The sequence below is a fragment of the Rana temporaria genome, chromosome 10 (assembly GCF_905171775.1).
Source record: "Rana temporaria chromosome 10, aRanTem1.1, whole genome shotgun sequence".
Lineage (NCBI taxonomy): Eukaryota > Metazoa > Chordata > Amphibia > Anura > Ranidae > Rana > Rana temporaria.
Window position 1 is genome coordinate 99,558,391 of NC_053498.1, and position 13,864 is coordinate 99,572,254.

General features: G+C 39.7%; 1 protein-coding gene across 2 annotated transcripts in view; it reads right to left on the minus strand.

The window, feature by feature from the left end:
• Positions 1-2,536: 2,536 nt before the first annotated feature.
• TMEM240 (transmembrane protein 240) overlaps positions 2,537-13,864 on the minus strand; it is a 97,510-nt gene continuing 86,182 nt past the window's right edge. For both annotated transcript variants that reach the window (XM_040325806.1, XM_040325807.1), the window contains exon 4: positions 2,537-4,051. In XM_040325806.1, the coding sequence (XP_040181740.1) occupies positions 3,903-4,051 (149 nt within the window). In that variant the 3' untranslated portion in view covers positions 2,537-3,902. The remainder of the gene's footprint in view (positions 4,052-13,864) is intronic.

A 13,864-nucleotide genomic window follows, 5' to 3' on the forward strand; every position in this document is an offset into this window, starting at 1 on the left:
GTGGAGAGGGATTAGAACACGTGTCAGGTTTTTATTGCGGTCTGTGCCCCCGTTAAGAAGATTCACCCTTTTTGTCCTGTTTACCATTACCATTGAAAGTAAAAGAGGGGAAAAGTAATAGAGGGGAAATCTTCCAATGGGGACACTGGTAGTCCCCAAGAAATTCCCTTAGCCGCTTCTAGCTCAAGGATGTCATATGATGTCCTGGACTTTGAGTGGGGATATCTGAATGATGCCTGCAGTTAAAGCCATTATTCAGATATCTTATTTTTTAGCAGGAGATTCTGTGCACCGTAAGAACAATCATAGAAGCATCCTCCGCCGCCCTCCAGTGCTTCTACTGGCTCACCCATGCGATCGGTTAGCCGGATAATGAATCTGCCACCGCCCAGAAGTTGAGCATAGAGATTTCTGGTGACCAGATGGTCCCCAGTCATCTCTATGACCCTCGGAGGCCCGGTCTGACGTCACGTCCGGGCTGGGGGAAGTAAACATTGCCGGGGTCGTGGCTGGAAAACCTGAGACAGTTTATTAATTTTTTATCTCGGTTTTTCCAGCCTGAAGGAGAGATCTGGGGTCTTATTGACCTCAGATCTCTCCAAAATGAGGGCCTGTCATGCACTATTCTAATTACAAGGGATATCCTCAATGGGACAACCTTCCCTTGCTCTACCTATAATGGAAAAAAGGTTTGCATATAGTCCTACTTTAAGAAGAGTCACTCTCTTTAGTTGTCCTGGTGACTACTGTTTCTGGTAAGAAAAGTGAGGAAAAAATCTAAAATTTTCAGTTGTCACCAAAATAGGAATAGTGGGGAAATCTTTCAATGATGACACTTGTTCCCATAAAAACTGTCTTAATGGGAATTTCCCTAATTTTGAAGATATATCCTTTTACTTCCTGTTGTGTCTACAGGTCAGGAAGTAAAGGGAAATCTCTCCAATAGAAAAAGAACCTGTGACAGGGGTTTCGACCATTCCCTACTGCAAGCCAATTTATATAGTCTTGGCTTTGGATATACTTAAAAAAGTCCAGTAGGCATTCACCCCACACAAACCACTTCGTCCTCCAGCACACAGCAATGAATACGGTTTATACTTCAGACCCCTTAGATATCAGAATGGATGAATATAAGAGGTTTGATGTTGTGTTTAAAATAAAGTGCTTTCAATGTAAAGTAGCTTCATTTTGTACCTTGGCTAGGACTAAAATGCAACAATGTAAAAATCTTAATTTAGCATATCTAAATATGGCTTCAGCTTTCACCACAAAAAAAAAATATATATATATATATTCTCCAGTACAGTTAAAAGCAAACAATTAATAAATCTGTTGAAGTGCACTAAAACTAGGCATATGCAATGGAAGATACACAAATAAATATACATACACTGCACTCCTTTTAAGGAGACCACAAGCAGACCTTCAAAACGTCTCAGCGTAATTTATATACCCAGCTAGGCAACACCAACGAAACTCATGAGAGGAAATCAAAGACAACGAAAAATGGAAAATAATGTTCAGAATGACAGAGAAGATTTCATGCAAGTCTTATGGAGCTCTGCCACATTCCCATGCAGTTCCATTACTGCCGTCACCATCTAGTTCATTATCATTGTCATCATCTTTATATCATTTTATGACCTTACAGAAAAAAAGTACAACAAACATGTTTGCGGGGATAAACACAGAACAAAAAGTGTTGACAACTGTATGGTTGGATTTCACCCAAGCCTTCTGCTAGAGAGGTGTGCAGGTTCCTGTAACTGAAACAGAAGCTAGGTCTGTAATCACTTGCCAATTATTTGGCCATGACAGCCGGTGATGGTAGCCACAGCAGGCAATTTTTGTTTTTAAAGGTGCAGTCCCACTCCTTAAATTATTGAGCAAAAAATGTATGTGTGTGTGTTTGTGTGCATATATATCTAAATAACATATAATTACAGCTTTTTTGTAATATATATATATATATATATATATATATATATATATATATATATATATATTTATTCCGATTCCATATTACTAGATAAACTCCACACAAACATATGTGTATATATACATATATCTATATCTATATCTATATATCTATATATAGATAGATAGATAGATAGATAGATAGATAGATAGATAGATAGATAGATAGATAGATAGATAGATATACACACACACACACATTTAAAAAAAATATGTTTTTTATTCTATATTATTCAAATGGGTTAGCCTTTCTAGATGCAGTTCTCCCCATTTTTTTGACACAGAGACATTTCTACCTCTTAATCACCACAAGGTCTCATGTGTTAAAATCTTTCCATAGACGTGGGCATTTACAAAGGGAGAGAACGGTAATGTAACACAACGACACTGAAAGTGGGGGGTCCATTTTTAGTTTAAAATAAACATCTATGTTAAGATTTCTGAAAAGTTTATATTTAAGTTTTAAAAAATGGGAGGCAAATAAGCAGAATAGAAACAATTTTTATCTTGTCAAAAAATTGTTGTTGTTTGGGTAAGATAATTTTTTTTTTGTTTTTTGGCATAATAGTATGCTATAATAATTACATTTTCAAATTAGGAATTTCTTGACATTTTGGTGTTTGTTTCTGTGCATCTAATATTTTAATAGAAAGCTGTCAACTACTTTTTATTTTCTTGTGTTAATTTTCTGTACATTTAATATTTTAATATAGAAGTATCAACTATTTTTTCTTTTTCTTTTCCATGAATTTGGGAAACAATCAGCCATGTTTATAATCTGATTCATTCATAAACATTTTTTACGTATGGAACTTTAACATTTTTCCAGACAACCCATTTCTTAGATTTCGTAATACATTGTAAAATTAAAACTTGATTTTCACTTTTAAAGCATATTTCAAATGTTGTTTGAAAATTTACTTTAATTCAAGCTCATTCAAGTCATTTTATATGAACGCAATTAAGAAAAAGGTATATTTTTCTCATTGTATAATATGACTCTTATTTTAGAACTCTCTTTTATCTGTATATTTCATATTTCATTTTGGAAGTTTGAGTTTTAAAACTGCCCACACATTAAGACCACAGATAAACGGTCAGACATTGTAACATTAAGCACAACATTTTTTTTTTGTTTTTTTTTTTAGATTTTTCTTACATATCTTGAAACATAGAAAACTAGTTGAATATTTCACAACAAAGTATATGTCCAGGGAGAAAATAAAAATGATCTGTAAAAAATACTATTTTTAGACAAGTGGAGCTGCACTTTTAAAAAAAAGCTGCTTTTGGCACTGCTTACAAGCAAACAGTAAGACGAGGTTAATGGGGAAGGACAATTCAATAAAGACCATTGCATCATCAGCAGAGGTAAGGTCTTGATTGTACATTCCTACATTTGGCACAAATAGACTCAATCATTCACCTACGGAACTGTGACTTTAAGGACAAGTTATGTTTTGTTTTTTTTCTACATGTGCCCATACCAAATCTTACAATACATGACACTTAGCAAGAGTTGACACTCAAATCCTCCACTCCTTCAACACTACAGACACACATAAAAGGTAGAGTAAGTCTTGAGGTTTCCACATCTTACACTTTTTGAAATTTTCAGAGACACGTCTTTTTTTTTATAATTTTTGTTGTTGTTTTTTTACATATTTACAGAAGTTCAGCACTAAAATCAGATGCCAAGAGACATGTACCAAGGTCCAAAATTCCCCTTGCACTTTCTATGTGGAGTACTTCCCCTACCAGATAAGGGAAGGAGCAAAAAAAGGCCTGAAGGAAATAAAACTGTTTTCCTACTGTCTTCCCGTTTCGGAAAATGAATTCACATTGTTATTTTCTTTTTCCTCAATAGGAAAGAAGAGTTCTATATATCCCCTAAATGTAGAGGATACTGTCTGTGGGTGGCACCCTTAGAGATGTCTAGGACTCGGGTGGCCATTGTGATAGAGCTTCTGCTTGATGTGAACCATGTTTCCGCTGGTATCGTCGTACTGCCGCGGGTGACGTTTTCCAAAATCCCTTAAGTTACAAAACTTAGGAATCCATGACCAAGAGTTGTCTGAAAAGAAAAGGAAATATTGGAGAATAGTCAGTATATATTATTTGATAATGTCTTTTGATAACTGTATTGAAAAAACATTTTTTACAGCATGGTGTCCATTAAAAGAGACACTTCCCTACATGGGTAAAGTGACAGTATCATTTTAAAGCCCTCTCTTGACCTAAGTATACTCAGCTTTGCCACACTGGTGCTCTACCGTCATATGAAGAATTAATTAGTCAACCCTGCATAAGCTCCAACACAATCCAACATAGGGCTTACGTAGGGTTACAACTGGGGAGGAACAGAGTGGTAGGAGATTGCTGTAAAGGCAAGTATAAGCAAGCCAAGGGTTGGTTTTAATTATTCCTTTTCACCTTACTGAACGGGCTAAGTGTTCAGTAAAAACTCCAGTCCTCTGAAAAAACATATATTGCTTTAAACTGAGAATTTGGTAAGACCCTTAAAATGGAAATGGACACAAATACTAAATGATATTATGTTCATGGAGATCCTGGTCGTCAGGGACATGGGTGACCCCAAAGTGTCCCATCAAGCTTGGACCTGCAGGAGAGCACAAAGATATTCTGACACTTTTAAGGTTCTGACAGGTGGACAATGGAAATATTCTTACTCCTTTATTTGGGAAAGGAGCTTTCTTCTTGCCTTCTATCACCTGCTGCACCTGTTCCATGGTAGAGACCCTAGTAAAACCTTAATCATATTCTCTGTGTGACTATCGGATTTTGGCGGATTGACCATTGCCCAATTGGCCTTGCTCATCTATGCTTCTCTCCCCTTTCCCTACTCCCTCACCTACCCTTCTTTCCCCCCTTTTTCCTTGTTTAACATTATGTTTATCCTTACATTGCTTTTAATTGTGATGCTTAATACAAAAAAAAATAAAGTTATATTTGAACTAAAATCCATATATATATGCATTTCACACATTCAAATATGTTTTGCACCTGTGTCCATCAGTGAACCAATTCATAAAACAGCTTGCATATGGTAAATGAGAAAAGCTCCCCATTCAAAAGTGCAGATTTGTGATAAAATCCTTCTGCATCTGTGAGGAGCAGAGAAGAGGTGGTGGAGAGCTGCAGTTACAGTGTGTGAGAGCTCATTGGAGGAAAGGGAAACAATCCCCTCCTCACTGCACAGGAACGAAGGAACATACAGAACTGTGTTCTGAATAGACAAGCTGTGTGCTGAGCTCCCACCTTTGTCACAAACTTATCTCATGTGTCGGGAAAGCTTTTTAGAAGTGACTCATGCTGATAACAGAGGAACAAAGCACCAGAGAGAAATGGCACTTAGAGCTTTAAGGGTTTGACAAGTAAACACAGATATGTATGCTTTGTATGCAGATTTCATGACTGAGGTTTACAACCACTTTAAGTACCACACACCACCCTTACTTTTTTTCTGCTAATGGGCAAAATTAAGTCACTGATTCTGATGGACCGTTTTCATCAGACCGAACCGATCGTGTGTGGGCCCCATCGGTTATTTATCCATTGGTTAAAATTTTTTAAACTTGTTTTAAAAATCCACGCATGCTCAGAATCAAGTCGACGCATGCTTGGAAGCATTGAACTTCGTTTTTCTCAGCACGTCGTTGTGTTTTACATCACCGCGTTCTGACATAATCGTTTTTTTAACTGATGGTGTGTAGGCACGACTGACCATCAGTCAGCTTCATCGGTTAACTGATGGAAAAATCCATCAGACCGTTCTCATCGGATTTACCGATCGTGTGTACAGGGCATTAGGCTACTGACCAGATTTCCCAGTTATAATTCATTACCGTTTGCCATGGTCACATGTAAATTGGTAAACCTATTGCTCAGAATTAATATTTATGAATGGTTCCCAAGTGTTTCTTTTCAGAGCTCAATAAAGATATTGTGAGGAACACATGGGCACTGCCACTGCTAAAATACATTAGAAAAAGTTATTTGCCTGGTTCTAAGGTTGCTGTGCTGGCCTCAGTACATTCTGGGTGTTCTGGTAGACCATAAGCTTAATAATAGCATGTAATGCCAAGTTGCGGTTTCCGAAGCAAGCAAAGTCCTTTCTTGTAGGAGAGGTATGGACTGCATAGAGAGCAATATAATTTTGCCCCTGTATAAATCATTAGTAAGACCTCATCTGGAATATGCACTTCAGTTTTGAGCACCAGTTCTCAAAAAGGATATTGGGGAACAGGAGAAAGTGAAAAGAAGGGCAACCAAACTGCTAATAGGCATGGAGGAGCTCAGCTATGAGGACAGATTAGAGGAACTGAATTTATTATCTTTTGAGAAGAGGATATTATGGGGGATATTAACGAGGAAAGGGTATGTGAACCCATGGGTAGAGAGTGCTGCACACCCCTGATATATCTTGAGAAAAGAGAAAATTACCCCTAGGGGCTTTGTGCTGCAGCAAGGAATAGAAACGTACCAAAAAGTATAAAAAAGTATAAATGTATTTAAATATAATGTTCGAAAAAAGCCCCAAACAGTGGGGACTCAAGATATGAGCTTAGTAAAAAACATAAGTCATACATGGCAAATAAAAACACAAGGTGGAACAAGTACAAACATAGCATAACAGTACTGTAAGTATACAAATACTATGGGCGAAAACCACCCCTACGCGTTTCGACCTTTTAAAAGTAGCGGTCTTCTTCAGGGAGTATTAGTTAGACGCTGCCATAGTTTCTATAAGAAAGAAAATACATACAAAGAGATACATGCAGATAAGTGGAACATAATAACAGTTATTATGTTCCACTTATCTGCATGTATCTCTTTGTATGTATTTTCTTTCTTATAGAGTTATTTACTTTAAGGTCATCACAGAGGACTAGGGGGGACTCTTTACATCTGAAGGAAAAGAGATTTAATCTCCAAATACGGAAAGGTTTCTTCACAGTACGAGCTGTGAAAATGTGGAATAGACTCGCTCAAGAGCTAGTTCTGTCGAGCTCAGTAGATTGCTTTACAAAAGGCCTGGATTCTTTCCTAAATGTACATATTATAATTGAATACTAATATTAATAGCTAAAGTTGATCCAGGGAATATCCGATTGACTCACCAGCTGGAGCAAATGGATCATACTTTGCTGGGGTTTTTTGCCTTCCTCTGGTTCGAGTGTGGGTATGGAATTGTGTATATAGAATTGTAATTGTTTTGTCCCCCCCCCCCCATATCATTGGTTGAACTAGACGGACTTATGTATTTTTTCACCCAGCCTAACTATGAAACTATATGTAACCTTGAACAAATAAGTGTTGGTTGAACTGGATAGACTTGTGTCTTTTTTCAACCAGATTACCTATGCAAGTCATGAATGTTGGAGAAAAGTCAGAGGTTTTTATCTGCAAACTTGTTCTGGGTAAGTAACTCAGAGCTGTAAAGCTGGACAACAGACAGTTTTACAAGATTTCAATAATGGTAACCTCCATGTTCCTCTCACCGTCTCTGCCTTTGCCCCCAATAATTCCCCAACCTAGCAGTTCCATGTAATGGAAGAAATGTTATATTTATCTCCCCAGTGTCTGTGTCCTCCATCAGATTCCTCCGCATTCAAAACTCAGTGAGTGTAGATTGCCTATTTGCCCCACTATCCTTCGAATTCTACATCACTGTTATGTCTTATGCCTTGTACACACGGTCAGACTTTTGACCGTACAAAAGTCCACCGTGAGTTTGTCGGAAAGAAAGAGAACAGGTTCTCTATCTAAGGTCCGTCGGACTTCCGAAAAAAAAAAGTCAGATGGAGGCTACACACGGCTGGACTTTCCTAGAAAAAAAAGCCTGTCTGACTTTTTTCTCTGAAAATCTGGCCATGTATACGAGGCATTATAGTAACATAGGGGTCAGAGGAAGGAACCACAGTGCAGAAGAAGATAAGAGGCAGGGGCCATAGGGGACAAGTGTATACCACTTATAGACAATTGCTTTGGGGAATTAATTTGGGGGGACAACAACAATGTCACTTTAAAAGTGCACAATATCAGTTGCTGAACCACTTAAAGTGATGGAAGTATATTGAGACCAAGGTCCCAGTATTTAGTAACACAACCTTCACTTTGACCTCTACTGTCATTCCTATTTTATTTTTAAATATGACAATTTTCATTAAAAGACAAAGCCTAGGATCCCGCTGTGATAATTCTTGTGTATGCCCTTACTAGGAGGATGGTAATTGTAATTGTCAGTACTTTGTGTTTAATGGACCCCCCGGGTGCTGACAGTCATGAGACACTTGAATACTTTGAAACATGTCCCTACTTACACCCTGCCTTTACCCAATCAATTCATTATCCATTGTCTTATTTCTCATTTCACACCAAACATAAAGCTGACAGCCCCCGTTGTTACCAGAGGTGCCTGCAGATGAAATTCTCAGAAAACGAGGTGAGAGAACCTACAGTACCTTGTGTTTTAGCCAGCTGGATCCTGAGCAAAATACGAATTATAGATTTTTTTTTTTTCTTACAATGCCGTGTCATTCAAAGCCACACTGTTAACGTAGTTCTGATTGTTAAATAACTGCTATAAAGCCAAAATTTCACATTTTCATATATTATACCCGTAATGTACTGGGTGTACCATCTTATTGTCAAGGGAGAATATAAAATAATTGTTTTAGGTCAGCTGCTGTATTGCAAGGATTTGTAATGTAAGGTCTTTACCTACCCCTGTGTTGTACTGTGACAGGCCAAAGCAGTGCACTTGTTAGGTTTTTTCTTTAAAGCGAGAATTGGGAAATGTTGCATTACCTACATTTCATACCATTTCCTATTCTTTCAAGGGAGAAGCAATCATGTGGGAAAATCTGCTTGCCCTTTACAACCTGAATGATTGCTTCTCCCCTTAAAGAAGGTGTGGGTTCCTGGGCAAAGCTTTAGTTATAAAAGAAAAGCCAAGATCTGCATATGATTTTAGCTGACCGTATCTTTGGATCCACTGGAATCTACGCTGCAAGTGACCTACGTTTATGTTGTTTCTATGTTCAGTTTGAATTGCCCAGTTTAGTGACAGGTTTACGTCAATATGGCAAGTCCAAGGTCCTTGAGTATGCAATGTACATTCTAGGAGTTTCCAAGCTATCGCTTTAAGAATCAGAAATTTCTGAGACAGCCATTTACTTCAATAGCAATAAGAATAAATGTCAATCTCCCAGGTTTAAAGTGGTTCTAAAGCAATTATCCTTATCTCAGGCCTAAGGGGAGAAAGAATAATAGAGATTCCTCCTTGGAAATTCCATAGGTTAATGACCTTGACGTAAGAGCGGCTGCTTTTTTGCCCACACACACCTCAAAATTATGAGCCTGAACACAACAAATGCATTAAATCAGCTTAATAAATTATCTGCAGCAAAAACATGGGTGGTGGGTGCATACCATCTGTTCTAATGGAGTCCAGAAGGACTGGGGAGGGCATGCTCTGTATACAGAAGAATACGAGGCATCAGGTGGTAGGGGTGGACATCTTTTTTCCTTTTTTGATCAACTAAACTTCTCAGTAGAATGACCAGATCCCTTTGAAACCCTTTCACTGTGACAAATAAAAATGATATCTGGACCAATTTCTTTTACTCCATACAAGTGGATCCCTATAACACCACCCAAAGTGAGTTTTGACAACTATTTATATCAGATGCAAACCCTAACTAAAGGACATTTTGTCCTAACTAAAGTTTTGTGTATCAAAAACCATTGCACCCTTTTTCACCGCATATCAGTGCTCTTGATCTCCTGCAGCCTCTTTACAGCTACTTACAAATCACTGCACTTTTCAGGGTCCAGGCATGATCAGGGGACCATGTCTGCATGGTATGGGTTGAAATTAGACTTGTGATCTCCATCACAAGCCCGTATGACAGGACGACAACACAGGAGCATAACTGGGGGACAAGGACAGAGTGGTGTCCCCCCAATAATGTACCAAAATAATATATACCTAAGTAATAATATGTACCTAAGCAAGGACCTTCAATGCCAGATCACCAGGTACTGTCTTTTTTGAATACTACAGATGTTAAAGCTTGTATGAGATTTTAGTCATTAGGTCTACATCTACAGTGCATCTGGAAATTATTTACAGCGCTTCACTTTTTCCACATTTTGTTATGTTACAGCCTTAGTCAAAAATATATTAAATGAATTATTTTCCTCAAAATTCTACAAACAATACCCCAAAATGACAACGTGAAAAAGTTTGTCTGCAATCTTTGTAAATTTATTTAACCACTTACGACCCGGACCAAAATGCAGCTAAAGGACCTTGCCCCATTTTGCGATTCGGCACTGCGTCGCTTTAACTGACAATTGCGCGGTCGTGCGACGTGGCTCCCAAACAAAATTGGCATCCTTTTTTTCCCACAAATAGAGCTTTCTTTTGGTGGTATTTGATCACCTCTGCGGTTTTTATTTTTTGCGCCATAAACAAAAATAGAGCGTCAATTTTGAAAAAAATGCAATATTTTTTACTTTTTGCTATAATAAATATCCCCCAAATATCCCTCAGTTTAGGCCGATACGTATTCTTCTACATATTTTTGGTAAAAAAAAATCGCAATAAGCGTTTATCGGTTGGTTTGCGCAAAATTTATAGCGTTTACAAAATAGGGGATAGTTTTATTGCATTTTTATAAAAAAACTTTTTTTTACTACTAATGGCGGCGATCAGCGATTTTTTTTCGTGACTGCGACATTATGGCGGACACTTCGGACAATTTTGACACATTTTTGGGACCATTGTCATTTTCACAGCAAAAAATGCATTTAAAATGCATTGTTTACTGTGGAAATGACAGTTGCAGTTTGGGAGTTAACCACAGGGGGCGCTGAAGGAGTTATGTTTCACCTAATGTGTGTTTACAACTGTAGGGGGGTGTGGCTGTAGGAGTGACGTCATCGATTGTGTCCCCCTATAAAAGGGATGACACGATCGATGCAGCCGCCACAGTGAAGAACGGGGAAGCCGTGTTTACACACGGCTCTCCCGGTTCTTCAGCTCCGGGGGACCGATCGCGGGACTCCAGTGGCGATCAGGTCTGCGGGTCCCGCGGTCCCAGTCACAGAGCTTCACAGAGCTTCGGACCAGGTCGCGGTGCCATTCTGCTGACGTATATGTGCAGGAGGCGGTCCTTAAGTGGTTAAAAAAATCCCATTTATATACAGTAAGTATTCACAGCCTTCACTCTCAGACCATGAGAAACAAAATTCTCTGGTCTGATGAAACAAAGATTGAACCATTTGGCCTGAATGGTAAGCGACATGTCTGGAGGAAAACAGGCATCGCTCATCATCTGGCCAATACCATCCTTACAGTGAAGTATGGTGGTGTCAGCATCCTGCTGTGGGGATTTTATTCAGCGGCAGGAACTGGGAGACTAGTCAGGATTGAGGAAAAGATAAATGCAGCGATGTACAGACGCGTCATTGATGAAAACATGCTCCTGGGCGCTCTGGTCCTCAGACTGGGGTGAAGGTTCATCTTCCAACAGGACACTGACCCTAAGCCAAGATAACAAAGGAGTGGCTACGGGACAACTCTGTGAATGTTCTTGAGTGTCCCAGCCAGAGTCCAGACTTGAACCGGATTGAACATATCTGGAGAGATCTGAAAATTCTCCAGCACTCCCCATCCAACCTGATGGAGCTTGAGAGGTCCTGCAAAGAAGAATGGGAGAAAATGCCAAAAAATAGGTGTGCCAAGCTTGTAGCATCATACTCAAAAAGACTTGAGGCAAATAATTGAGCAAAGGCTGTGAATACTTATATACATGGGATTTTTTCTTTTTTTTTAATAATAAATGTGCAAAGATTTCAAACAAACTTCTTTCACATTGTCATTATGGGTTATTGTTTGTAAAGTTTTGATGAAAATAACGAATTGAATCAATTTTGAAATAAGACTGTAACAAAATGTGGAAAAAGTGAAGCGCTTTGAATACTTGTAATGTACTGTACTTTAAATGTCCTGGTTAACAGCAGGCGGGCACCATAAGGTACCGTCTATTTATCTTTATTAACCAGCAAAGCTCCTCTCCTTTCACATTTACATGCTACTAAATGGCTTAGCTTTCCTGACTTTGGGACTACTTTCCATCCTGTTAGGCCCCGTACACACGATCGGATCTGTCCGCTGATATTTGTCCGACGGACAGTTTCAGCGGACAGATCCGGTCGTGTGTAGGCCCGACCGGACAATTGTCCAGCGGACAAAAAATTATTAGCATGCTAAGAAATCTGTCCGCTGGAAACCAGTCCGTCGGACGTGTTCGGTCGTCTGTGCAGACTCACCTGACACGTCCGACCGACCGCTATCCCTCGCATTCGTCGTACTGATTCGACGCATCCGTGGAAGCTTTGAACTTCAAGGCCGCCCACGTCGCCGCATCATCGTCGCGGCGACGGTGCGGCCACGTCCCCGCGTATTGTTTACGCGCGGATTTCTGTCTGATGGTATGTACAACCATCAGACAGAAATCTCTGGGCGGACATGTCCACTGAAAATGGTCCGGCGGACCGTTTTCAGCGGATTGTCCGTCCGTGTGTACGGGGCCCCAAAGCAGAACTTCACCTTAATTAAAAGAGAAGTTTTTTCTTTTTTAAACAAAGCAGTTGATTTTGGGGTTGATTTACGGGAGAGTGCAAAATCTGGTGAAGCTCTGCATAAAAACCAATCACCTTCCAGTTTTTTTTTTTTTGTCAAAGCTTAACAAGCTGAAGTTAGAAGCTGATTGGCTACCATGCAGAGCTGCACCAGATTTTGCGCTCTCCCGTAATTCAACCCCAAAATCAACTTCTTTGTTAAAAAAAGAAAAAACGTCCCTTTTAGCAAATCAACCCTTCAGTTACGTTATACATTTAGGTGTCAATGCCTCTTGAAAGCCCGCCCTTCCCCAGTAAGATATAGACAGACATCTTTGCTCCCTCACTGCCTTCCTGCTCCAGTCCTTGCACTGTTGCTATGGGTTTAGGAAAGCATGTGACCTCCCCCATGTGACAGTGCTGATCCCCCAACACCAGGGCTCATGTCCTGCGGGAACGCGTGGGAACGGAGTTCCTGCACTTTTTTCACAGCAGGAACGCAGTTCACTTTGCAGGACTAGAGCAGCCGAGAGCAGCCGAGCCGCCCGAGCCAATCCTTCACTAAGCGGCGATGCCCAGCTCAAGTCACTGTCAGAGGCAGGTGAACCTTAGCAATCCTTTATGTTACTGGCCGCTTCCTGTATATGGATTCATCGGGTAGTGTGCGGGTATTCCGTCACTTCCTCGATGCCGCAATGTCTCCTGGGAGCTTTTGTCATTGTTCCCAGGAGACATTGTGGAGGTCTGCCGCAAGTTATCGCGGGATTTAGAAAGAGGCAAGTTCTTTCTAAATCCCGCTACCCAATGAATCCATATACAGGAAGCGGCCAGTAACAAAGGATTACTAAGGTACAGTGGATCGGGAAAAAAAAAACATGCCGTTTAGTAATTATGCATATGACCGTATCATTTTATTTTTTTTGGTGGGGGAGTGGATCTTGGGTGGGAGTTCCCACACTTTTTCCCCAGGACTTGACCCCTGCCCAACACCTCCCATTCGGTAAAGAAGGTGCAACAGAGGCTGTTGTTTCTTAGAATACGTAAACAGGCCAGTTCCACCAAAGATAGCATTCTCCTCCACGGTTCTACAGTATGGTATGCCAGCTGCACGATAGAAGACATGAAAAATCTGTCCCATGTAGTAACAACAGCACTGCGGAATACCAAAATACCGAAAAGGACAATTAGCATCAGCAAAGATCCAACTCAGCCATGATATAGTATATTTATTCCA